This window comes from Macaca mulatta, chromosome 1 (assembly GCF_049350105.2).
Source record: "Macaca mulatta isolate MMU2019108-1 chromosome 1, T2T-MMU8v2.0, whole genome shotgun sequence".
Taxonomy (NCBI): domain Eukaryota; kingdom Metazoa; phylum Chordata; class Mammalia; order Primates; family Cercopithecidae; genus Macaca; species Macaca mulatta.
Window position 1 is genome coordinate 14104795 of NC_133406.1, and position 27038 is coordinate 14131832.

A 27038-nucleotide genomic window follows, 5' to 3' on the forward strand; every position below is an offset into this window, starting at 1 on the left:
ATTTTGTAGCAATTGCTTTCCCAAAGGAGGAAAGAAAACGTTATTCTTTTTAAAACACGGTTGAAGAAGAGGATGCTTTTCCTATGGACATGGTAGGCCATTTACCGACGAGTTATTATGATAAAAAATACCTACTGAGCCTGTGTGGGAAGCCTGGAATTCTTTTACTTTACTGTATTTTCCTCTAAGGATATATTGCGTTATTCCACAACAGGCTGGTCACAATCTTTGAGAGATTTACTTCTGAGACTTTTTGGTGTGGCTTCATTCACACTTCACATTTCATAAGAGAGACAATTTTGACTACTTTGAAAGAACCCTCCCTCAAACATAAACATCACAGCATCCTGACTTTAGAGTGTCTATCTCAACATTTCAGTGCTAGAAGGTTTTTTGGAATGCAGACAAATAAGATAAACAAAATCCCAGTGTGCTTAAACTGAGAGCAAGTTCTTTTTTGGAAGATGTGTGTGTGTGTCTGTGTTTTGATGAGCTAAGTGTTGATTGTAACCCAAAAAGAAGGAAAAGTGTGAGATTAGATAAGTGTCTGCTAGATTCATTATTGCCATGTGCATTCTGTGAAATGGGCTTAGAGGTCACTGGTTGTAGCTGCAGGATAAAGTTCAGTTGTTTATTCTCAGTCTGATTGGGCCACCATTGAAAACAGAGTGTGAACTACTGTCCAGAAGCCCTCTGTGAACTTCAGGTCTGCCTTAGGAGGGACGCTTCCAGCGAGCGAGCGCGTGATGAAGTGATGAAGTCTGCAGGCATTGCTTGGGCAACGCCAAGTGGCCACTGGCCAGGGTAGAAGTTAAACCAGGAGATGGCTGTCAAATGCAGTTGTTAGGTTTGGCACATCTTTCTCAAACTGCTGAGCTGAGCAGGAAAGAGAGACGTTTGTTTGTGGATTTATCTCATCTATAAGACACTCTGATAGATGAACTCTGTATCAGTTCTATGTAGAACTCTGCATCAGTTCTATAAGGCACTCTTTAATCTGAATCTTTCTATTTGCTCAAGAGAAAAACAAGTCTGACTTGCATCCCATTGAAGATTTAGATTGGACAGTTTACATCTTTCACCTGCGCCCCCGTAGCGTCCTCTACTGATGCTGTCCTACATTGATTTTTCCAGCAACCTGGGAAGTAACCTCATAGGTGGTTTGGGATGTCTTTTGGCTGTGCTTAAAAATTTCCGACAGATTTGCTGCACATCTTAGGATAAATATGTTTCCTGTGAATTGTGATGATTTCTTACACTACATTTGCAAGCATGTGTATGCATCTGCAGGAAACATAGCCTGGCTCTGTGAAGGAATACTGCTGCGACCGCAAAACTGTTTCTGTGGAATTTTCTCCGGTGTGGTCATCCTGCCTTCAGGTCAGTGAATAGATGGTGTTTGAACAGTGTCTGGCACAGATACTTTAACCTTAAAGCTTAATGTATAACTGGTATTTTTTCCCCTTCTGTGTCAGCAATTGGCAATGGGACACTGTAAATAAGGATTCTGGTTTGTAAATGGACGTCTGTTCCTCCAGGGGAGGGGAAGGCTGGAGTAAGCAGTTTTGAAATTCATGCTGCAAGTGATAAGATAATTTGAGTAACCTGTAAGACCTGTGGATTCACAGGTTTCAAAAACAGGAAAGTCTCTTGTTTGAAAACCCTCTAAAGCAACATGTGGGCTTAGAAAAGAAGCCGGCTTGTGGTTTGGTGATTGTACTTCCTTATTGATATAATGGCCGCTGATGCAAGGCCTCCTGGGATTGCAGCGTGGTGACCGCAGGCCTGACGGTTATCCTGACTGGGTTCTGAAACAGCCCGGGGCTTTCAGCACAGATGAGAAGTCTAAAAATTTCCCTTTTCATTTCCTCTCTTGTGTGACTTTGTCATTTTTTTAAAAACTGGTCACAGAAAAGGGAATTTTGCCCATGCTTTTAAGGAGTTTATCTCGACTGAGTAGCTTCCCCACCACTCCTCTAAAATCCCTCCCCAAAAACCCCAAGTTAAAAAAAAAAGATCTATTCTTGTAGATTTTTTTTGTGTGGGCCTATGTTTCATTCATCTGCTTTTAGGCTGGATTTATAACAAGCAGATCTTTTAAAACGGTATGATTTTAAAATAAAATTTAAAAAACACGCTGAGATCTTTCCATAACTTTGGCTTCTGGGAGTTGAAAGCACAGGTACGTGCTACATCTTCTGGAAACCTAACCCTCGCACGCCAAGTGGGAGGCTCTTTTGGTCAAATACTCCCAGGACTTATGCTAGAGTTCTGAAATAAGTGAAAGCAGATGCCGTTCCTGTGCGACACAGCTAACTGACCGCAGCCCAGAAAGTTCAGTTGGCTAGCTGTGTGGGGGCTGTCTTAAGCCCTGAAAACATTCTGCATCAGAACTCAGCCTCATAAAGGGGTTCCTGCTCTCCTGTCTGTCCTGGAGGTAGTCATGCATGACAGCTTGTGGGCTGATCGTGCATTTAGGCAGCTGCTTTTCCTCCCTCCGTCCAGGAGGAAAATAGAGCAAAAAGGTAGAACTTACTTCCACACCTGTTTCTCCTGAAAGCACTGTGCCTGTTTTGTTTGCTACACCTCTTAGGTATGTATGTTTGCATCTACATAAGCCCAGAGCTCAGGTACGCACAGTGCTCAGGTACACGCAGTGCACACACTTGCTAGCCACATACACTCTCAGTGCACACACAGTGCTCGTGCACACATGGTAGTACATGATGAATCCACATAGCATCCATGCACACACACAGTACCCACACACACGCGGTACATACACATGGCACCCCTGCACATACACAGTAGACATGCATAACCCAGAAAGTGGTTCTTGCTCTCTCTGTAACCTTAAGACTTTGGCAGTTTTTGTTAACTCCCACACTTGGCAGGATTACATTTCCTTGCGGCCTCAATGACGTGATAGGGCAGATTTATTGGGCTTACAGAAAAAAAGAGAGAGGAGAGAGAGAGTGAGCAAGCGAATAGTAAACTCTGCTGTGCAGTCAACCTGGGCCTTGGTTTTAAGGTGCAGATCATCAGGGCCAGGAGAGAAGATTTGGCAACATGGGGTCATTTGGTGAGAGTCAGCAGGTTTCACTGGTAATCTGCTAGAGCACTAAAACACATACTTCCAAAGGTTGCCTTCTTTCAGTTCACTGAAAAATAAAAGGAGCCCCAAGGCTGAACCAAATAACATACATAAATAACACATGCATGCCTGCATGTGTTATTTATGTATGGGCACATGTTTATAGCATGCATGCATGTGTGCTATGTGTATATACCATGCACTTGCACACATATGCTGTGTGTGCAGCACACCGGATGCCACAGATATGGTGGTGGCAGGGTCAGTGACAGAGAGTTGGGGGGATGCAGGTGTGAGGCAGGCCTGCTTGGGAACAGGTAAATCACTTAAGGACACAGTGCTTTTCATCTGCTTTGCTGCTCTTTTCCTCTTAAGCAGCATGCGCTGAGATTGCAGAAACCTGAAAGAGAGGCAAAGTGTGTATCCCACCTCCCCTTCCTGCCTGACTCTTAAGTAAGTTTTCTTTAAGTATCTTTTTCTTCAGCCTCAGGAAAAAGAGGACCTTAGAACTGAAGGAGCAAGGATCCAACATCACACTGTTTTTATTAGCTGCCTATGTGTGTGTGTTTACTATGTATCCAAAAGACAGAGGAGATGAACAAGCAAAAGAAAAGAAACAAGGAATCAGATTGGAAAGACAGTATGAGTTTGTACTTATGAAATAAAACTTCTGTCCCTCTACACAGGACCCGGAGTCTGTCCCAATTTCCTGTCTCTAACCTCACTGTAAGTGCTGACCCACTTCTGGCTATTTTTATTTGTTTCTTTGAAAATGCTCACTGTGATTGGAGTTGACTTGCCGACTCTGTTCTGTATCCTTCCCACCACCTGAGTCCCAGAGGGCAGCGCTTCCCACCTCATGCCAGTAATTATGGGTGAGCATAGAGCCAAAGGATGGCAGGGTTTTGTTGGTGGTGTGACAAACGGTGACCCCTTTCCTCGCAATCAGAGACACAGGGACAAGCAGCTTGCACCTGCACGTGGAGCTTTGCACATGGCCTTTTGCCTGATTTTCCTCTCTGAGGCAGGCCCCCTCCACGAAAGATGGGCACCTTCCCATGTTCCGGAATTCTTGGGGGTGCGCTGACTCCAGGCTCTTACCCCAGCTTTGGGCCCGGGGCAGTGAGCATGTGTAGTTACTTATCTAGGATTGCAACCTGAGTCAACAGTGAAACCAGGAAGTGAACTCAGGGTCCGGCATTGTATGGAAAGTTGGGTGTATTTACTTTTCTCTTAAAGCAAACTTTGATTGACTTTTTAATAAGTTACCATGGAGGATATAGTTCTGGTGAGATTTGACTTGGCATCCAAATCTAAGTCACATATTGATAATGGAGGAGAGGAACAGGGAGTCTTTTACGTTTTTCCAGTTTTATCATTAACCCCAAGTTCAGAAATCTGTTTGCTTTTAAAAGTGTCAGTTTCCTCGTTTAGGAAGGTGACAGTTCTCTACTGATGATGAGGTTTTTTTAGACAGAGTCTCGTTCTGTCACCCAGGCTGGAGTGTATTGGCACGATCCTGGCTCACTGCAACCTCTGCCTCGCGGGTTCAAGCGATTCTCCTGCCTCACCCTCCCAAGTAGCTGGGATTACAGGCATCCACCACCATACCTGGCTAATTTTTTGTATTTTTAGTAGAGATGGGGTTTTGCCATGTTGGCCAGGCTGGCCTTGAACTCCTGACCTCAGGTGATCCTTGGCCTCCCAAAGTATTGGGATTACAGATGTAAGCCACCGCGTCTGGCCTGATGAGGTACTTCGATGGCCTTTGTGGAAAGGCCTTATCACCCAGCTAGCACCCAGCACTGTGGGAACCTCTGGCGGGGCTGTGTGAGGAATTAGAGTGACCTTGACTTCAGACAGGCCCGATGTGGGTCTCGACTCTGTCACTTACGGTGTCACCTGAGGAATCCCTTCTCTTCTTTGGCCTCAATGTCCTCCTCTGGGAAATGAGAGTAAAAAGTCTGCCTTGTAAGGTTGTTAGAGGGCTCGGCGTGGAGATGGATGAGAAGGGCGGGCAGGGGGTGTGGAACGTAGCATGTGTTTGGTGGGGCAAGTATCAGAGTTACTTATGACTCAAATCATTTTAATTGTGGGCCATAAAATTTCTGTTTTCTCTTTCCAGAGATTTCTCCAGGACGTTACCTGGAGGAGGTACACAGTGTGAGGACACGCTCTGTGCTTTTCCTACTTGGGTCCGCGTGAGTGTCTGGAGCTGCCCTTCGAGGAAGGGAATAGAAGAATGATTCTGCCTCCTTGCTGAGAGGGACGTGGGTCCTGCGGGTGGTCGGGGTGAAGCTTCCTCTCCTTTCTGCTGACAGCACTTCCTCATTAAATGCAGAGATCTGCAAAAAGGGAAAACAAAAACACAAGAAGAAAAACGAGGCATCAAAGACCCTCCTCTTATGCCCATGGGGATGTGGAGGACGTGCTATTTCTTTACCTTCCCAAAGGGCCCAAGAAGAGCTTGGGAGAGGGAGAACACCCTTTTAGGGGATTCCCAACAGGCCTGTGTCCCGAGGGCCCCTGTAGGAGAGGTAGTAACTAGGGTGCAGACCATCTTCTGTGTTATGGGCATCCAAGGAGAGAAGAGAGTGACCCCTTATGACTTGGGAGGCCCATAAAGATGGGGTCCTGGATGAGCAGTAGCAAGGAGGGTACGGGGATGGGTGTGCCTCGGGGGGCTGGCAGTGAGGACGGCATTGTCCCTAGAGAGTTTAAAGACAATCCAGCTCCAAGTCAGACTGCTTTTAAACCATTTTAATTGCCACACACCAGTAAGTTCAAACAATATCAGTGATAAAATCTCCTTCCGTTGGGCAGCCAGTCCTTCTGCTCCCTCCTGATGTGTCCTGAGTGAGTGGGGTAGGGACGAGCTAGTGTGGCCCAAAGACAAAGGAACCTGAGATATTTCTTTCCTCTTCCAAGCAAGAGAGGCTGGAGACAGCAAATGAGTGCTCAGGGATCCTTGGGGGTCAAAGGAGTCACCTGAGAGAAAGGAAGAGAGGGGAACTGCCACACCTCAGCGAGGGGAGCCCCGCAGGCTCTGCCTCGCTTCCCCACCCGTCTAGGAGGAGGGTCTGGAGTGGAGTCCATGAGGGGCTGGGCGGGCCTGGGGCCCTGCTTTGGAGGGAATGTGGTAAGCAGACCATACAGGCAAGCAGACAAGTATCCTCTGTGTCTAACGACACCTTTGCCTTCTGTCCTGACCCACAGATGGGCACTTCTCCTGCCCTGCCGTGCTTCTGCCATTTCTGATGGAAATAGCTCGAAAGACTCCTGCTTCTCCACCGAGCAGGGGCATTTACCCATTACAACCCCTGGCGAAGTGACACGGTTATGCCCATTTCATAGACGAGGAAATGAGGCCCAGAAAGGGGCAGGAATCTTCCCCAGCTGGGGAAGCTTGTTTGCCCCAGACGCTGCCACCTGGACACCTCACTGCCCTCAAAGGCTGACGGGGTCCCCAGCAGCTGTAACCATTTCTTTTGAGTGCTTCTCATTGTGTGGAAGATCCTTTTGGGGGTGCACAGAGCTCCCAGCTTGCTGTGATTCAGCACAACCCTGGCGTGTCACCAATGGGAGGTGGCCTTGATGGGCATAGTGCCAGCCAGCCAGAGACCCTCAATGAACAGGGGCGTTTCCAGAGGGCCTGGTGTTTTCTGCATGGCAAGACTCCTACAGAGAGGCCAACCTGGTTTTCAGAGAACAGTTTGCATTTCCGGTGGCCCTGGGGGCACATGTTCCTGTCGGATTCCTGCACTGGAAGTGAGCTTGTGGGGTCGGGCTGCCAGCAGTGCCTGCCTTGTGCCGGGGCTTTTTTGGTATGGAAAACCTCAGAGAGGCGTCACCGCCATCTCTTGTTTGCTCAGGATTTGCTCATCTCTCCCCACCTGCTTTTTGGGGCTCAAGGCTGGAAGAAGCCTCAGGACATAGGGGAAATGTCCACCTGCTGAGCAGGACCCGGTGTGAAGGAAGAAGCCTTCTTCTGATTCCTCATGGCCTAGCCACCCCTCGCCTGAGCTGAGCCTGGCCACAGGGCCGCCTGCAGGAAGGGCTGGCCCACATGTTCATTGTGCTCAGGCTGTGCTAAGAGCCCAGGGTGAGGACCTTCAAGCCCCGGAAGCCTCAGTTGGCCAAAGTGCTAGATGCACGTGGTCTGCCTTCATCCCTGCTTCCCTCAGAGCTTGCATTTTTCCGAATTCAAGAGAGGCTCCACCTTTGAGAAGACCCGCCTGTCCCGGTTATTTATGTGTACCATATCTCCCTTTGTTCCGCAGAGCGGTGCGCCTAAAAGGCTTTTGGGGAAGGGGAGAAGTGCCGCTCAGTGACTTGCACAGGAAATTGGAAATTGGATCCCAGGTCTACCCCCACTCCTCTGACTCATGCTTAAACAAACCCAACACATGCCCTGACCTTTGCTCTCTCCCTCTATTGCAGGCCGTACCTGCCAGCAGCCCGCTCTCCTGGCCATGCTGCGGCTCAACAGAAGTCCAGCATTTGGCTAGCTTCCTGGGGGAATGAATCTTTCCGAGCCAAACTAATGCTATACATGCAGCCTATGATTTTTTTTTTTTTGGTCTTCCACAAAGTGAATACTTACTTTTTTTTTGCTCTTTAAATTGTCATCCATTATATTCATCAACACAGAGAGATGGAACATTTGGCAAAATTATTTTAAGTAGCACTCCAACCTGTGATCGTAATTTCAAATCAAGGAATTTGCTGAGCAGCTGTGGGGAAGAACAAAGGGCCTGAGAGTGATTTAGGGCCTGGGGGAAGGGAGGTGGTGGAGTTGAAGGCCCCAGCCGGTAGCAGAAACAGCTGGGGAGGTAGGTTGTGCACACCCCGTGGGGGAGCCGGTCTTCTCAGCCCTGCCATCCCATCCACATGTGCCTCATCAGAGAGTTTTCATCTGCTGAACATACCACATGTAGCACTTCAAAACAGATAAACTAAGCAGAGGATTCAGATTCAGTTAAATACCCTTGCTGAGAACTTCGGCTCAGGAGTTGGACAGGCCTGGCCTTGAATCCTGGCTCTGCCACTCACTGGCCTCAGTTGCATCATCTGTAAAATGGGGCTAATATAGCAATCACTTAGTAGGGATTACTATGAGGTTGAGTGTTTATTTGACCCAGTCACTGGCATAGAACAAGTGTTCAAAATACTATTATTATCACAAATATGCAGAAATGTTCAATGTATACACTCGGTTTTTGCAACCAATTAATTCAATGAGCATCTATTGAGCACCTGTTATATGTTAGGTGCAGGGCTGGGTGCTGTTTGGGTACAAACACGTAAAGCATAGGAATTAATATGCTATTAGATAAACTAAAAAGACTTCTATTGACTTAAAAAGTAATAATGACTTCCAATCATATTTAAGTAATTAACAAAAGAGCCTTTCTTTTTTTTTTTTTTTTTTTTTTCTATTTTTGAGATGGAATCTTGCTCTGTCTCTCAGGCTGGAGTGTAATGGTGCTATCTCAGCTTACTGCAACCTCTGCCTTCTGGGTTCAAGCAATTCTTGTGCCTCAGCCTCTGGAGTAGTTGGGATTATAGGTGTGCCACCACGCCCAGCAAATTTTTGTGTTTTTAGTAGAAACAGGGTTTCACCATGTTGCCCAGGCTGATCTTGAACTCCTGACCTCAGGTGATCCACCAGCCTCGGCCTCCCAAAGTGCTGGGATTACAGGCATGAGCCACTGTGCCCAATCGAAAGAGCCTTTCTTGACAGATGGTCTATTAGAAACAATTTGAAAAGAAAATGTAGAGTTGAAAAAAATAAGAAGGAAGCTGCATTCTTTTTAATTGTTTCTGAACTTGTTGCTTTTCAACACAACTATTACCTAAATTAACTTAATTTCTTAAAATAAGCCCTGCTTCATACCCAGGAAGCTTCAATCAGCTAATTTGCAGATAATCAGACCTGTTTACAAATAGTCTGGTTTGTCTGAGTGACTTTCGGTGACACATGCATATTTAGAAAGGGTATCATTTGCCGGGGATTAGCCAGTTCTGCTGAATTACAGTCTTCGGAATTAGAAGTCATCTAGTTCAACCTTTCATCCTTTTAATAGAATTTCTGGTAGATAACAGCTGAGCTTCTGCTCAGACTGCTAGAAATGGAGAACTTACCACTTCAAAACGTAGATACTGCCCGGGTTGAACAGCTCTAAATGTTCAAGATGGAATAATTAATAGTAAACTAATTGAAAAGAATTTGCATAGCACATCTCAAGGACAAAAATCCCTTCTGTTGTTTTTTCCTTTGGTCTTGGTCTCCATCTCTGTCATTTGGTGGTGTTTGGACTGCCTGTCTGTCTTCCCCTTTTACTCCGAGCGGCCGCCTGCCCTCTGCCCCCCTGCCCCCGGGGAACAACAATGGCTCTGATCACAATTGGGTGGCCAAGCGTATCATGCCGTAGAAGTTTGGAGCCAACACTCAGTTCAAGTTGCTCCTCTCCTTGTTCTCTAGGGTGGCTCCACTAGGTTCTGCTTTCTTGGAAAACAACAGTGAACTTTGTGTAGCCAAAACCCTATTTCCCAAGCTGCTATTTGCTCACTGGCCTCCCCTCCTCCAGCTGCTCCCAGCTGCTGACCACTTCTTGAGCACACTGCTAGCTGCTTCTGCTGTTCCAGCACTTCCTGGAAGGCAGCTGCAAGCGGCCGAAGCAGATGGAGCCCAAGCCCTGTTGCTTGTGGCCTTGGCTTACTGAGCCTGAATCCACAACCGGATCATTAGAAAAGGAACGGTGTGTGTGCCCACCTTTGAAGCCAGTAGGCCAAAAGAAGGGTGAGCAGGACAGCGCCATAACACCTAGAGTGACTGTGTTTGGTTCACACTTCTGGTTTCCTGCAGAATTGTTAGAATTTTTTAAAAAAGGAAGCAGCAAGTTGAGAGCAACTAAAGTAAAAAGAGAAAAGTGATACAAAGGGAAAGGTTTATTTTTGGAGCTCTTAGATTCTGAAACTCCTTCTGACTCTTTTATCCTTTTACCTCTCCCATTCTCCTCACTGGGCTCTTTGTCCTCACGGGGACTGTGCGTCTCTGATCTCACTCTAGCTCTGGGTCCCTTAGGCTCCTCTGGCTTTCTGGCTGCTGGAGTGAGCCCTTTCAATGAGGCCCTCCCTCAATTTCCCATCCCTCTTGTTCTTCTGCCATCCAGACTCATCACAGCTCAAATCGGAGACCGGCTGGCTGCACGGCTGGCTACTCAGAGCGGCTGGAGACAGCCATGCCCCAGGGCGACTTGTTCCACGGTGATCTGACTGGTTCACCCAGGGGTCTTGGACCTCACAGACCTCATTGGGAACATCCAGTGAGGTTTCTTTGGCAGGAATGATATTTAAAACAATTTGATTTAGTTATGAGCATTTAAGAAACAGGAGATCACCAGAAAATCCAGAGTTTTAGCTCCACAAGCAGAGCTGGAGAGCTGGCGGTACCCGGTCTTGACCCATGCTGGGATGACCACTGGCTGAAGCTGAGAGGCAGCGGCTTCTCTGACATGGGGCACACACTCCATTTTACTACCATCTCTGCAACAACAGGGAGTGTCTTCCTGGACCCCCAAACTGAGAATTAGATGCCTTTGACAAATGGGCTTGCTTCCTCCCACTCCCCAGACGACCTGATTCATGAGATGCCTGCCTGTTCCCCGTGGGTATCTGAGTTTGCAGCCCATGCTCAGTAGAGTTTATTCAGCAATCCTTTTCCTGACCTATAGCAGATTCCTAGCCCATCACATTTCTAATGCAGTTGTTGCAAGTCTTGTCCAGACCTTTCAGACCCTTGATCTTTCCGGGAGATTGTGCCTCATACATTATTGAAAAGATTGAGGCCACACAACAGGTACTCTTAACGCCTCAGCTTTCTGCCTTTCTGCTTCTAAGGTCTCTCTCTCCATTCCTTCCTCTTTCCCTCCTTTCTAACTCTCTTTTTCATCACTTTAAAAAATTGTAAAGTAGAGTCTACCTACAGAAAAAGGAGGCCGAGGCAGGAGAATTGCTTGAACCTGGGAGGCAGAGGTTGCAGTGAGGCGAGGTCATGCCATTGCACTCCAGCCTGGGCAACAAGAGTGAAACTCTGTCTCAACAAAAAAACCAAAACAAAAAAGAACCAAAAAAACAAAAACAAAGATACACAGTTCAGTGATTTATCACAAAGTCAAAGCCAGTGTCATTATCAGCCTGATCGAGAACTAGAACTCTGCCCTCCTTCACCCTGGACGTACTCCTCATTCCCCCATCCACCTCTACCCTCCCTCCCTATCAGAGGTGACCATTATCCTGACTTTTTATGTAAAGCGTCTTTGATTATCTTTACCGCCAAAAATATATATATATAAACAGATGTTCATAGCAGCTTTATCCATAACTGCAAAAACCTGGAAGCAACCAAGATGTCCTTTAATAGGTGAATAGATAATAAACTGTGATACATTCAGGCAATGCACCATTATTCAGTCCTCAAAAGAAATGAACTATCAAGCCATGACATGATATGGAAGAATCTTAAATGCATATTACTAAGTGAAAGAAGACAGTCTGAAAAGACTATACGCCTTATGATTCCAACTATACGTCATTCCGGAAAAGGCAAAACTGTAGAGGCAGTAAAAGGATCAGTAATTGGCCAGGCGCAGTGGCTCACACCTGTAATCCCAGCACTTTGGGAGGCCCAGGTGGGCGGATCATGAGGTCAGGAGGTCCAGGCCATCCTGGCTAACATGGTGAAACCCCATCTCTACTAAAAATTAAAAAAATTAGCCAGGCATGGTGGCACGTGCCTGTAATCCCGTCTACTCGGGAGGCTGAAGCAGGAGAATCGCTTGAACCCGAGAGGCAGAGGTTTCAGTGAGTCAAGACGGCGCCACTGCACTCCAGCCTGGGTGACAGAGCAAGACTCCGTCTCACACACACACAAAAAGGATCAGTAATTGCCAGGGATTAGGGGCAGGGAGGGATCAAACAGTGCAGCACAGAGGGTTTTTAGGGCAGTGAACTGCTCTGTATGATACTGTCATGATGGGCACCTGTCATTATACAATTGTCAAAACTTGTAGAATGTACAAGACCAAGAGAGAACCCTAATGTGAACTATGGATCCTGGGCGATACCGATGAGTCAGTGTAGGCTCATGGATTGTAACAATCACACCGCTTGGGTAGGGGATGTTGATAGCGGGGAAGGCTGTGCTATGTGGCGGGCAGAGGGTATTTGAGATATCGCTGTACCTTCCATTCAGTTTTGCTGTGGACCTAAAACTGCTCTAAAAAAGTAAAATCTTAAAAAGAGGGAAAAAGGTCTCTTTAAATGCTATAATTTAGTTTTTGGCTAAACTGAACTTTAGCATTTCAATGCTAAAGCCTGTTTTTTTTTTTATTGTTTTTGTTTTTTTAACTTTATATAAATGTAACTAAACGGTATGTATTCTTTCATGTGCCGCACTTTTTACTCAACATTATACTTGTGAAAATCATCCAGGTTGTCATGTGTAGGTGTAGTTTGCAGTTTTTATCGGTGGATAGTATTACATTTTAAAAAATGGCATAATTTGTTGGTCTGTTCTGCTCTTGGTGGAAATTTAGGTTGTTTCCAGTCTAGGGCTATTATAAATGATGCTGCTGTGATCATCCTTGCTGTTGTGTGCTGGTGGAGGCATATGTGTGTTTCCGAGGAGTCTGGAGTCTTCTTTGTGGAAGGGTTTAAATTATCAATTCAGTTTATTGAATAGTTATTGGGCTAGTTAAGATTTACATATTTTCTTGTGTCCGTTTTTGATAAATTTTCTTTTTAAGGGATTCACCAATTTATCTAAATTTGCAAAATCTTTTGGCATAAAACTGTTCATAATACCTTCTTATGATCTTCAATAAACGTGGTTCTGTTGTGCTGTCTCTTTATCATGCCTGACATTGATTATTTTAATCTTCTCTTTCTTTCTTTTGCCCCCTTGATAAATCTTGCTAATTTTTGTTTGTTTGTTTGTTTTTTGTTTGTAGACACAGGGTCTCACTCTGTTGCCCAGGCTGGTCTTGAACTCGTGGCCTCAAGCAGTCCTCCTGCCTTGGCCTCCCAAAGTGCTGGGATTACAGGCATGAGCCACCATGCCTGGTTTTGCTAGGGTTTTAAATCAATTTTTTTACTCTTTCCAAAAAATCCAGATTTTGGTTTTGTTGATACAGATGCTCCTTCATTTACAGTGAAGTTGTGTCCCACTTAAAGTGTGTTTTTAACTTAAGATATTTTCAACTTATAATGCGTTTATCTGGACATAATTCCAATGTAAGTTGAGGAGCATACTGCATGCATATTGCTTTCATATTATTGGAGTGATAAAATCATAAGTTGAACCACTGTAAGTTGGGGACCATCTATATTTCATATTTTATATTTGTTTTTTAGTGCATTAAATTCTTCTTTTTCTTTGGGTTTAATTTTCTGTACTTTTTCTAATTTCTTGAGATGGCTGCTTAGTTCATTAATTTTAAGCCTTTCCTATAATCAATATATGCAATTATAGTTATAAATATTCATCTAAGCATAGCTTTAACCTTATCCCATGACCTTCAGTATGTAATATGTTTATTATCATTCTATTAAGATATGTTAAAATGTTATTTTGATTGTTTTCATGGGTTATTTAGATGTATATCTGCATTTTCAAATACATGGGGCCAGGCACAGTGGCTCACGCCTATAATCCCAGCACTTTGGGAGGCCAAGGCAGGTGGATCACCTGAGGTCAGGAGTTCAAGACTGGCCTGGCCAACATGGTGAAACTGCATCTCTACTAAAAATACAAAGATTAGCTGGTCATGGTGGCACATGTCTGTAATCATAGCTACTTGGGAGGTTGAGGCAGGAGAATTGCTTAAACCAGGGAGATGGAGATTGCAGTGAGCTGAGGTTATGCCACTGCACTCCAGCCCGGGCAACAGAGCAAGACTCCATCTAAAAAAAAAAGAAAAAAAAATTCATGGGAGTTTTCTAATCATCATTTTTGTTACTGGTTTTTTAGCTTACTTGCAATGTATTTAAAAAGTGTATTTTGTATAATTTCAGTCATTTGAGATTTGCCAAGACATGCTTTATGACTCAGCATATGGTTGATTTTTGAAATTGTTTCTTGTGTGTTTGAAAATAATGTACACTTGTAGTTGTGAGTTCAGTATTCTATATATGTCCATTAGGTTATAGTTCCTGATTCTGTTGTTTGAATCTTTTATATCCTTACTGACTTGTCTGCTTGTCCTGTTAAATATTGACAGAAGTGTGTTAAATTCTACCACGATTGTGGATTTGTCCATATGTAGATATGTTGCTTTTTGCTTCATGTATTTTGAGGTATTAAGTGTATATAATTTTATAATATTGGCTGGGCATGGTGGCTCACTCCTGTAATCCCAACGCTTTGGGAGGCTGAGGTGGGTGGATTCTCTGAGGTCAGGAGTTCAAGACCAGCCTGGCTAACATGGTAAAACTTTGTCTACTAAAAATACAAAAATGTTCCAGGCTTGGTGGTGCACACCTGTAATCCCAGCTACTCGGGAGGCTGGGGCAGGAGAATCGCTTGAACCTGGGAAGTGGAGGTTGCAGGGAGCCGTGATTGTGCCACTGCACTCCAGCCTGGGCAACAGAGTGAGACTCCATCTCAAATAATAATAATAATAATGATAATAATTTCATAACATTATAACTTTCTGGGAAATTGGAAATCTTATTAAGACAGGCCCTTCTTTATCTCTAGTAATGCTTTCTGCTTTAAATTCTATTTTGTTTGATAATTAGTAATATAGATAGTCCAATTTTTTTGGATTAGTATGGTATATATTTTCCATACCTTTACTTTTATCCATTTTGTATCCCCGCCTCCCTGCGCCTTTTTCTTTGGCTCACCTCAGTTTTGGCTCACTGTAACCTCCACCTCCAGGGTTCAAGCAATTCTCCTGCCTCAGACTCCTGAGTAGCTGGGATTACAGGCGCCTGCCACCATGCCTGGCTAATTTTTGTATTTTTGGTAGAGACGGGGTTTCACCATGTTGGCCAGGCTAGTCTTGAACTCCTGGCCTCAAGTGATCCACCTGTCTCAGCCTCCCAAAGCGCTAGGATTACAGCCATGAACCTATACCCAGCCCATTTTATATCCTTAATGTAATCTTCTGTAAACACTATACAACTGAAAACATTAATCATCTGGCAATCTTCATCTTTTAATTGGACCATTTAGTCCATTTATATTTAATGTAATTCCTGATTTCTCTTTTTGGTGGGGAGACAGGGTTTAGCTTTGTCATCCAGGCTCAAGTGTAGTGGTGTGAACATGACTCACTGAAGCCTCGACCTCTTAGGCCCAAGAGATCATCCTGCTTCAACCTCTCAAGCAGCTGGGACTACTACCGTGCCTGGCTAATTTTGTATTTATTGTAGAGATGGGGTTTCACCCTCTTGCCTAGGCTGGTCTTGAATTCCTGAGCTCAGGCAATCTGCTGGCCTTGGCCTTCCAAGTACTGAGATTACAGGTGTGAGCCACTGTGCCTGGCCTAATCCCTAATATATTTGGATTTAGATCTCCCATGTTGTGTGCTTTCTACTTGTCCTACTTATACTCTATGTTCATCTTTCTCTCATTTTATTGCTTATTTTGGATGACTATTTTTTTAATATTCCGTTTCCTTCCTCTATTATCTTGGAAATTATATATCCTTTTTACTCTTCTTTTGGTGATAAGCTGCAAGATCACAGTATTCCTTCTTGTCTTATATTAATTGGTGTTTCATGCTCTTTTCAGGCATTTCAAGAACTCTGAAACACCCTAACTCTACTCCTGTCCCCAATTTTGTATTATTGTTGTCATGTATTTTAAGCTATATATATATATATATTTAAATTTTATTTATTTATTTATTTATTTATTTATTTATTTTTATTTTTTTTTTTTGAGGTGGAGTCTCGTTCAATCGCCCAGGCTGGAGTGCGGTGGCGCGATCTCGGCTCACTGCAAGCTTCGCCTCCTGGGTTCACGCCATTCTCCTGCCTCAGCCTCCTGAGTAGCTGGGACTACAGACGCCTGCCACTATGCCCGGCTAATTTTTTTGTGTGTTTTTAGTAGAGACAGGGTTTCACCATGCCAGGATGGTCTTGATCTCCTGACCTCGTGATCCCCCTGTCTTGGCCTCCCAAAGTGCTAGGATTACAGGCGTGAGCCACCGCACCTGGCCTATTTTTTTTTTTTTTTTTTTTTTTTGAGATGGAGTTCATTCTTGTTGCCCAGACAGGAGTGCAATGGCGCAGTCTCGGCTCACCACAACCTCTGACTCCCGGGTTCAAGCGATTCTCCTGCCTCAGCCTCCCGAGTAGCTGGAATTACAGGCATGCGCCACCATGCCCGGCTAATTTTGCATTTTTAGTATAGATGGGGTTTCTCCATGTTGGTTAGGCTGGTCTCGAACTCCTGACCTCAGGAGATCTGCCTGCCTCGGCCTCCCAAAGTGCTGGGATTACAGGCGTGAGCCACTGTGCCTGGCCAAGGAATACATATTTTAAATTCAACAACATTTTAAATTTTTTATATAGTCACTCTCAATTTGTATTTACCTATATTTTAATACTTGCTATTGTTTAATGTATTGCTTTCCTTCTTGCATCTCTGACTTTCCATCTGGGACTATTTTCCTTGGGCTGAAGAATATTCTTTAATATTTCCTTTATTGTGAGTGACAAATAATTCTGTTTTGGTTTGTTATCTTTAATTCATCTTTATACTTGAAAGATATTTTTGGAGGGCATAAAATTCTAGGTTGGCAGTTATTTATTTTTAGTATGTTAAGGGTATTCCATTATTTTCTGGATTTCCTTGTTTCTCTTGAGAAATCAGCTGTCTATCTAATTGTTGCTTCTTTGATGGTGATCTGTCTTTTATTCTATGGCTTCTTTTAAGATATTTCCTTTTCCTCTGGCTTTCAGCAATTTTACTATAATGTACCTAGGTGTATTTCCTTATCATTCTTGGAGTTTTTATGGACTTCTTGAATCTGTAGCTTTATGTGTTTAATTTGCTTTGGAAAAAATCTCAATTGTTATCTTTTCAAATATTGCTTCTTTCTCATTTTCTCTTCTATCTTTCCAGAATTCCAATAACATGTATACTAGGTATTCTTACTCTATTATTTACCACTCTTAACTTCTCTTTTGTTTTTTCATTCTTTTATTCCTTCATGCTTCATTCCAAATATTTTCTTCTGATCCAACATCCAATTTACTTCAGCTTTGTCTAATCACTTATAAAACATACTCATGACTTATTAAATTTAATATAATATAATATAATAAATACAATATATAATATATAACAATATAATATAACATAATAATATAACAATATATAATATATGATATAATATAATAATATTTTTTCATTTCTAGAATATCTGTTAACACCAATATCTGGAGACTCTCTGAGTGTCCATTGTTCTATTTTCCATTGTTTTGCTGGTTTTTATGTTTATTATCTTTTCTTCTTATTTAGTTATTTTTGCTGTTATAGTGGGCATAGTTATAACATTAATTGCGGAAATTATTTGAGACCTAGGATGATGTTATCTTCCTCCAGAGAGGACTTACTTTGCTTTCGTCAGAAGTCTGGGGCCAAGAGTACCCTGAGATTAACTTAATCCAATTTAATGGATTGAAATGATTTGAAGGTGAGCTGCAGTGTCTGCAAAGGCCGGGCTATTTCTGGATAATATTTACTCCTACAGTATAGTCCTTTAGGGTCACAACCCAAAGATAAGGATTTTCCTGGGAGACTCACCTTGGTGGGCCCTGGACTCCAGTATCAGATCCTCTAACCATATGATGCTGTGTAAAGTGTTGCTCAGATTCTCATCTTCTCTGCTGTGTGAACTGAAGTTGGCTAACAGTGAGGAGGAAGAGTGACTTCAGACTCTGGGTTTACCTTCTGGGCCTCCATTTTTCCTGGTCCCTGGCTTGCTAATTTATCACTCTTGTGTTAGCCATCTGATGCTTCCGGAAAGATAATCCCTGTATTTAATGCAGCTCATATGTTTGTTCTCATTGGAAAGATTGGTATGAATTACCTAGCTGCTATGGTTGCCCGCCTCTAATTTCTCATCATTGTTTCTCAGCCTTCTTTCTTTTGTATTTCATGGACATTTCAGGTAAAGAAATGTCCCTTCTTCTCTCTAAAGCCAGCCCTTACAGGTGCGACTTGGCCTCCTTTCTCTCCATGCTTGTCTAGAATCATAAAGCATCTTCAATCTCTCCTTTAACACTAGAGCCTTCCCCTACCAACATGTTCAGCTATCCCCTACACAAACAAATACAACCAACAAACACGGTTTCCTAAACCTTGCTATTCTTCCCAATCACAAGCCTATGTGGTACTATTTTTGGTGACGACTCTTGCCAGAACAGTTTATCAACTCCTTTTTTTCCCAGAGTAATGTCGACAAATCTGCTCAAATCAGTATTCCCAACTTGATTGACTTGGCCAGAACGAGTTTACATAGAGAAGAGTGAAGGGGGAAGATAAAAAAAAATGAAGAGATGCAAGAGGAAATTTATGTTTTATTTTTGTGACGGTGTCTTGCTCTGTCACCCAGGCTGGAGTGTGGTGGCATGATTGTGGCTCACTGCAGCCTCCACCTTCTGGGTTCAAGCAATACTCCTGCCTCAGCCTCCTGAGTAGCTGGGATTACAGGTGCCCGCCACCACACCCAGCTAATTTTTTGTAGTTTTAGTAGAGATGGGGTTCCCCCATATTGGCCAGGCTGATCTCGAACTCCTGACCTCAAGTGATCCATCTACCTCAGCCTCCCAAAGTGCAGGAATTACAGGTACGAGCCACCGTGCCTGGCCATAATTTTTTTTTTTTTTGGGACGGAGTCTTGCTGTGTCACCCAGGCTGGAGTGCAGTGGCGCAATCTCGGCTCACTGCTGCTTCTGCCTCCTGGGTACAAGTAATTCTCCTGCCTCAGCCTCCTGAGTAGCTGGGACTACAGGCACGCACTGCCACACCCGGCTAATTTTTGTATTTTTTAGTAGAGACGGGGTTTCACCATGTTGGCCAGGATGGTCTTGATCTCCTGACCTCGTGATGTGCTCGCCTTGTCCTCCCCAAGTTCTGGGATTGCAGGCATGAGCCACCGCGCCCAGCCCATAATGTTTTAAATTATGCAGACAAGCCTGGGGTTTTTCCATAAAAATTATCTGTGCCTTGTTCTTATTTTCTCTTTTTCCTCCCTTTTGTTATCAGAGTTTTTGAAGGGGCAATTTATCTTTGTTATTTCCATTACTCAAACACACACTCTTATTTAAACATCACCAAAAACCTCCTAGTTGCCCATCCAGTGGCCTTTTCCCAATCAAAACTCATTCTCCTTGTTCTCCTTGTAGAATTTGTCAGGGCTTTCATCCCTCGTTTCTCCTCCCCTACATTCTGGAATGCTTGACTTTCTCAGCTCTCCTGCCTACTCATTCTTTTCCACCTTCCATTCCTTTCTTCTACTTCCTAAAGGTAGAACTTCCAAAGGTTCTTGGCCCTTTCTCTCATCTTCTCATCATAGAGTTTTTGCCTTAGTAGATTCATGGCTTCCACCATTCTTTTTTGGGTAAGGACACCCAGATCTAAATATCCGGCCTAGGTTTCTCTGTGGGTTCCAGTTTTGCATTTCTGAATGACTGCTGTTTTTTCTAGCTGCGTGTCCTAGAAGTCCTTCAAGGATATTTTTAAAAGTTGAGCTCATAATTTCCATCCACAAACTTCCTATTTCTTATTTCCCAAGTCGATTAATATCACAACGGCATCTCTATACTCCTTCTTTTTTCTCTACATTAAATGCCCTTTCTTTCATCTCCACTTGTTCAAATCCCATATAGCTTTGAAAATTCAAAGGTTTCTCCTTCAGAAAACCTTAGAGTCATGTGAAAAAAGTATGGGCTTCAGCAGTGAGAGACGTGGCTCAAATCCAGGCTCTGTCACTAACTGTATGACTCTGTACAAGGTGTTTACTGCAAACTTGAGTTTTTTTCTCATCCATAACGTGGGAGTCAGGGTGACTAGCTCACAGGGTTTATTGATAAGATTAAATGCATTATTTATGAGCATGCTCTGTGTCTTTTGTTAGACTGTAAGCTCCTTGAGAGCAAGATTCATGTCTGATTAATCAATATATCCCCAGGTACTTATTAGTTATCACATGAATGAATTAATATTGCACATTTTGCCAAACAACATGGTGCTGATGTCAGCATTTTATTCACCCACTAAAGAGATCAAACCTACTTTATTTTGGTCAATATTGCCTAATTATATGCAGGCACTACTTTGATAGCCTTGTTTTATTTCTACTCAGGTTGAATGACTTGACTTAATGTCAAATGAGTGCTAAGATGGGAGAAGGAATCGGAGGCTTTTAGACCTACCCTGGGGTCAGTTTTTTGTTGCCCTCCCACATGCAGAAAAGTTGGAATAATTGTCTAGTGAGCTTAATAGTGTAGACAACCGGCCCTGGCTGGAAAGGTCCTCAAGTCCCATTGCCTCTTTTTATTTTTGCTTAATTTATCTGGATAATTCCTTCATCTCTTCACTTCTTTTGATCTTTGGTGAATAGCCTCTTGGGTCCAGGAAGCCATCTGTTCCTACTTCCCTATTCTCATTCTCTCTCTAGCCTCCTTCCTCCTACTTGTCCTTAAAAATGGGTGAGACTGGCTGGAGCTGTCCTGCAAAGCCAGCCCTCACCTGGGAAGGGATCTTTTTCCAAGGGCATACCAGGCCTAATGCACCTGTCTGCTAGGGTGAACATGCCAAGCACTTGTCCCTCTCTTGGCCTATCAGATGCAGCTGAATACACTTGGCTGCTTCTCCAGCAATTTGGTTATTCATTTTCGGCTCTCGGCTGAGTGTCTACACCTGGTCAGAGCTTGGCTCACACACTTCCTAGTTCCCTTGGCTGAATGTCTGCAACCATTGCATATTGGCTCTTTCCCTTTATCCTCACTTTCCCTCATTAGGTAAATCCTTCAAGGGAGGAATAAATGGAGGTGAGGTAGGAGATGGGCACACACAGTGGCATTCCCTTTGAATAGCTGGAAAAGATCTTAGAACAAAGTTTTCTGGTCAAGGCCAGCATAGTAAGCTGAATTATTGCCTCCCCCAAAATATCAGGTCCTAATTCCTGTAACCTAAAAATATTATAGCTGAATATTTGTGTCCTCTCCCAAATTCATCTGCTGAAATCCTAATGCCCAAGGTGATGGTAATAGGAGATGGGGCCTTTGGGAGGTGCCCTTGTAAAAGAGAGTGCAGAGCTAGTCCCTCCCACCATGCAAGGACACAGCAAGGAAGTCCATCACCACATGTATGAACCAGGAAGCAAGCCCTCCCCATGTTACTGGATGGAAGGTCTTGACTGTGAGTTGTCTAAGTTCTTGGGGTGTTGAACAAAGAGTTGAACAAAACACACAAACAAAGCAACAAAAGAATGAAGCAATGAAAGACAAATGAAGCAACAAAAGAATGAAGAAACACAAGTAAAGATTTATTGAAGTGAAAGTACACTCCACAGAGTGGGAACAGGCTCGAGCCAGCAACTCAGGAACCCCCCAATTCAGGTTTTTATTAAGCTAAAATAATTTAGTAACACCCCTAGATGCCATTTAGAGGTCTCCAATTGGTTCCATCTTATGAAGGATTGGCCTGTGACCAATCAGAGGCTGAAGTGGAAGCTTGGCCTGCCATCAATCAGAGGCTGAAATGGAAACTTCTGTCTTGTTATCACAGGAGTAAAAATGTGGCCTGTATGCTGCCTCATCTTGCCTAGAACTGGCTGCACCTGCTGTTCTTTTGCTTATGCCTTAACCCTTGGTTACCCTTATTCCCTATTCTCCTGTCTCACCCAAATATCAACTCTGCCAGTGTCTTGACCTTGGACTTCCCAGCCTCCAGAACCGTGATAAATGAATTTCTGTTGTTTGTAAGCCACTCAGTTTATAGTAGTTTGTTTCAGCAGCCTGGAAAAACTAAAACATTTACCTTATTTGGATAAAAAGAATTTTGCGGGGCTGGGTGAGGTAACTTATGCCTGAAATCCCAGCACTTTGGGAGGCTGAGGAGGGTGGATCGCATGAGGCCAGGAGTTTGAGACCAATGTGGCCAACATGGTGAAACCCCGTCTCTACTAATAATGCAAAAAAGTTAGATGGGCTTGGTGATGAATGCCTGTAATCCCAGCTACTTGAGAGGCTGAGGCAGGAGGATCACTTGAGCCCAGGAGGTAGAGATTGCCGTGAGCTGACATGATGCCATTGCACTCCAGCCTGGGCAACAGAGTGAGGCTCTATGTCAAAAAAATAAAAAAAAAATTAAAAAAAAAGGATTTTGCAGATGTGATTAAGAATCTTAAGATGGGGAGATTCTTCTGGATTATTTCGGTGGTCCCTAAATGACATCATAGGTATCTAGTTCTAGACTGAATGTTCATGGGTGAATCCACTAAGAGCTGCTGCTCCCGCTACCACCAGGAGGCTGGCCACCCACTGCAAAGCTGCCCTACAGCTGCTACAATCTGTGCCCCCCAAACACATGCCTCACACTGAAGGCTTCTGTCCCCTCTGAACCCAGTTTGAAATTCAAGTCTTGCATGACTGCCTGTTATTTGAGGAATCTAAATTACAACTGGGACTTTGGTTGCAGGGGTGCCTGGGAAATGTGGTTTTTAGCATTCCAGCTTCTGCATTTCAGGAAGGCAACTTCCCGTTGTGGCGGTTGTTGCACTCCAGATGCCATGTATGTTGAGTGGGCCAGTCCAGAATTTCTTACACAAACACCTACTGTGTGCATAGCAGGGCTGTAAGCCAGTTAGAAAGCCCTGCACGCAAGGCACTTACTTTCTTATGGCTGTAGCTAGTAAGTTCATCAACAAATAAACCCAGTAATTTAAGATACTGTTATTTGCCACAAAGGAGATAAAGTAGTGTAATGAGGTAGTGACTAAGAATAGGGGTTGCTTGAGTTATGTAGATTTATATATAGATTTCGCTAACAGAACAGTCGGAAAAGTTCTCTTGACCTGATGTTCTTTGTTTTGATCTGAATGATGAAGAGGCAGCCATGTGCAAGTCTGGGGAAATGGTGTTCCAAGAAGAAGGAACAGCAAGTGCAAAGGGCTGGAGGTGGGAATACCTTGGCATGCTCAAGGGAGAGAAAGAAGCCAGTGTAGCTGGAGTGTGGTGAATGAAAGCAGAGTGTAAGGAAATGAGGTCTAAGGACTAGGCAGATGCTAGATCCCAAGGACCTGATGGGGATTTGGATTTGATTCTTGTGACAACGGGAAATCACTGGGAAGTTTTAAGTGGGGGAGTTAGAGTGGGTTGAATAGTACCCTCCAAAATTCATGTCCACTGGGAAACTCTGAATGTGACCTTATTTGCAAATAGGTTATTTGCAGATGTAATGAAGGCAAGGATAGAGAGATCCATCCTGGATCAAGGTGGGCTCTGAATCCAATAAGAATGTCTTTGTAAGAAACAGAAAATGAGTCACGCAAAGAAGAGCGTAATGTGGAGATGGAGGTAGGGGATTGGGGTGATGCAAACCAAGGAGTGGCAAGGATTCCCAGCAACCACCAAAAGCTAGGAGAGAGGCAGGGAATGGGTTCTCCCTCGGAGCCTCCAGAAGAAACAGATCCTGCTGCCATCTTGATTTTGAACTTCTGGCCTCCCGAATGCTGAGAATACATTTCAGTTGTTTCACACTTCCTAGTTTGTGATACTTTGTTATGACACCACAAGAAATAAATACAAGAGTGATGTGATCTTATCAGTGCTATAGAAAACTCACTCTGGCTGTGGTCCGGAGGTGAACTCTAGGAGCCAAGACCGATGGTGGCGGGGAGACCTGTTAGGACTGGGTGTGGCAGGGGTCCAAGTCAGAGATGCTGCTGCTTAGACTGGAGGAGTGTCTGGGTAGATGGTGAAAAGCTTTCAGTTTCAGGATGTGCTAGGAAGGTAGCCCTGTGGGTTTTACTCTTGGATTGGATGTTGGCGGAAGACTGAGAGATGAGAAAGAGGAGTTAAATCCGACTCTTTAGTTGGATTTCTGGCCTATGCTGCTGGCATGATTTATTGAGATGAGGAAGCTTAGGGAGCTAAGTTGGGATTGAGACATTTTTTGGTCATGTGAAGTTGGAGATGTGTATTTGAAATCTAAATGGAGATGCTGAGCTGGGCAGTTGGGCTAGACCAGTGTAGGGCTTCAGGGATAAATAGACACAGGGATAACATTTGAAAGCCATCTACATATAGGTGACATTTAAAGTCTCGGGACTAGATGAGAGAGTAGGTGTGGAAGAGAGAAGAGCTAATGTCAGAACTCTGGGGCGTTTGAGTGATAGGTAGAGGTCCGGAAGAGACAAAGGAAACTGAGAATGCATGGGGAGGAGGGAGGAGAAAAACCAGACAGAGGTGGGTGGCAAGTCACCCGAAGGAAGTATTTGTGAGATGAGATGATCAACCCTGATGCTGTTGAGGGCTTGAGCTAGATGAAGACATTGGTGTGAGCATCATTGTTGGCTCAACGTAGGTCTTCGGGAATCTATTTTAGGAAGAGGTGGAGGAAAAGCTAGACTGGGGCCATTGGAAGAGAGAATGGTTGGCAAGGAGGTGGTGATGGTGTCTGCACAACTCTTTGGAGACGTTTACCTCTGGAAGGAAGCATGGAAAGGGCCCGGGTGCTGGAGAGGGGTGTGAGAGAGGACAGCAGCAGGAGAGGTGTCCACAAGGAGCGTGGTGATGTGATTCTGGAAATGAGTGGAGTTGTCGGCCCTCGACAGGCCAGGTGCAGTTCTTCTCTTGGGACCTAGGAGAAGGCAGAGCAGGTGCACCAGCTGCCGCCAGGGCTGGTGGATGGAGCTGGTGGCTGGAAGAGGTGAGGGAGGTCAAGCTACGACCCAGTAACAAGGGCTGGGTCCCTGTTTCAGAACCCTGTGGGAAGGCATTCTTAGTCTCAAATGTGGTCTGTTCAATCATCTCAGCAATATCCAGGTGGCAGGAGCCCAGGACTAAGCTCTAGCACTCTAGACCAGTGTAGAATGACTATAGTTAACAATAAAATATTATCTGCTTTCCGGCAGTTAATAGGAGGATATTGAATGTTCCCAACACAAGGAAATGATGAATGTTTGAGATGATGGATATGCTAATTACACTGACTTGATCACTATACCTTGTATGTATGGAAACATCACTATGTACCCCATCACTACAAATATGTGCAGTTATTATTTGTCAATTAAAAAAATTAAAAAATAATTTTTAAAGTCATTTCTCTGTCCAGGATTTAGAACCACTGCTTTCCTTTCTTCTCACCACCCACTGTCTCCCACCTTTCACCCTTGGGGATTTGGTAGGCCTCAGTGAGTTTTTCTATTAAATCCGATTTATTTATTTAGAGACAGGCTACTGCTCTGTCATGCAGGCTTGAGTGCAGTGGTGCAATCTGGGCTCACTGTAACCTCTGACCCCTAGGGTCCAGCGATCCTCTCACCTCAGCCTCCTGGGTAGCTGGGACTATAGGTGTGTGTGCCACCATGCCTGGTTAGTTTTTATATTTTTTGTAGAGACAGGATTTCAGCATGTTGCCCAGGCTGGTTTCAAACTCCTTGACTCAAGTGATCCGCCCACTGCCACCTCCCAAAGTGTTGGGATTATAGGCGTGAGTAGCAACCTGCCCTACTAAACCCTTTACATATTGAGGGTCTGATTACATCCCCTGTGCCTAGGAGAATGGGCTACTTCTTGTTCCTTCTCTTAGAAAGAAGGTGGCCCAGTGTGGTGGCTCACACCTATAATCCCAGCATTTTGGGAGGCCAAGGCAAGTGGATTACGAGGTCAGGAGTTCAAGACCAGCTTGGCCAACATAGTGAAACCCTGTCTCTACTAAAAATACAACAATTAGCCGGGCATGGTGGTGTGCACCTGTAGTCCCAGCTACTTGGGAGGCTGAGGCAGGATAATCTCTCGATTGCTTGAACCCGGGAGGCGGAGGTTGTGGTGAGCTGAGATCGTGCCATTGTACTCCAGCCTGGGTGACAGAGCAAGACTCTGTCTCAAAAAAAAAAAAAAAAAAAAAGAAAGCTAATAAAGTAACTCCTCTTCGAGTCCTCTTAGAGAGTAAAGGATTATCACTCTGCACCTATCTTTTAAAGTAGAGCCACCTCGGGGATCACAGCCCTTAGGGATCATAGCCCGTTCTCTTCCCTCTCACCCCAGTCCTCTGGTAGGGCTTCTCTCAAGGGGCAGGCTTTTTAATGCTTTAACTTTTTCCTAAAAAAGGGGAAAAGCCTCTATAAATTTAATCTTAGCTAACTAGTAATATGGTTTGGCTTTCTGTCTTTTTACCTTCCAGACATGTTTAAAGCGTTCTATAGAAGTCTCCAGTCCTGTGTAATAACCTGCCCCCAAAGATTCTATGTTCAAACAAATTTTGGACATCTTGTATGTTAAAGGTTTAGAGAAGTCCTGTAGTTAAAAAAATTTTTGTTCTGTTTTAGTCAACATTTCTCAAACATATTTGACCACAGTGTTCTGCAGAACACATTTTGGGAAATTTCTGCTTATATAACCCTCAGTTTATCAGAAAGAAAACAGTCATTTCCATTTACCATCTAGATGCAATGGGCCCTATAAATATTTTTCAGTCATTTTACATATAGTTTGTAGAAATAAAAATAAAAGGAGAGTGAAAAAACCTCTGCTAGAAATTCAGACACCAGAATTTAAACACACCAAGTCCAGTGTTTTTAAAATTCTATGTTTTCTTGATTTTGAAGGTGTGTATAACTCACAGTGAACAATACTCTCCAAAGGCAACCAGCTGCTCATCAGCTGCCATGCATGAATCTGGAACATCCAT

At 44.0% G+C, this 27038-nt stretch overlaps 1 protein-coding gene and 1 long non-coding RNA gene across 6 annotated transcripts; one reads left to right on the forward strand and one right to left on the reverse strand.

The window, feature by feature from the left end:
- Positions 1-507: 507 nt before the first annotated feature.
- On the forward strand, positions 508-25447 carry LOC106995129 (uncharacterized). 5 transcript variants are annotated; one of them, XM_077998539.1, is made up of 4 exons: positions 517-1380; positions 3781-3820; positions 5220-5295; positions 6311-25447. In XM_077998539.1, the coding sequence occupies exons 1-4, from the start codon at positions 1227-1229 to the stop codon at positions 6350-6352; spliced, it is 312 nt and encodes a 103-aa protein (XP_077854665.1). In that variant the 5' UTR covers positions 517-1226; the 3' UTR covers positions 6353-25447. The 5 variants fall into 5 exon arrangements, 2 of the variants coding, with proteins under 2 accessions (XP_077854665.1, XP_077854662.1); XM_077998536.1 differs by having other exon boundaries at positions 520-1380; positions 7535-25447; XR_013416023.1 differs by lacking the exon at positions 3781-3820 and having other exon boundaries at positions 516-1380.
- On the reverse strand, positions 5319-9375 carry LOC144340227 (uncharacterized). The gene is made up of 3 exons (XR_013416033.1): positions 9239-9375; positions 7698-7827; positions 5319-5439 (listed from the first exon to the last, which is right to left on the reverse strand). It is a non-coding gene; the product is annotated as an uncharacterized LOC144340227 (long non-coding RNA).
- Positions 25448-27038: the final 1591 nt, after the last annotated feature.

What these genes read in the sequence shown, in the direction of transcription:
- LOC106995129 (XM_077998536.1), top strand. Translation starts at nt 1,227, where the DNA reads ATGTTTCCTGTGAATTGTGATGATTTCTTACACTACATTTGCAAGCAT. An exon ending in TTCCTGTCTCTAACCTCACT is followed by an intron (nt 3,821 to 5,219) that starts GTAAGTGCTGAC and finishes TTCTCTTTCCAG; the next exon opens with AGATTTCTCCAGGACGTTAC. An exon ending in CTTTTCCTACTTGGGTCCGC is followed by an intron (nt 5,296 to 7,534) that starts GTGAGTGTCTGG and finishes CCTCTATTGCAG; the next exon opens with GCCGTACCTGCCAGCAGCCC.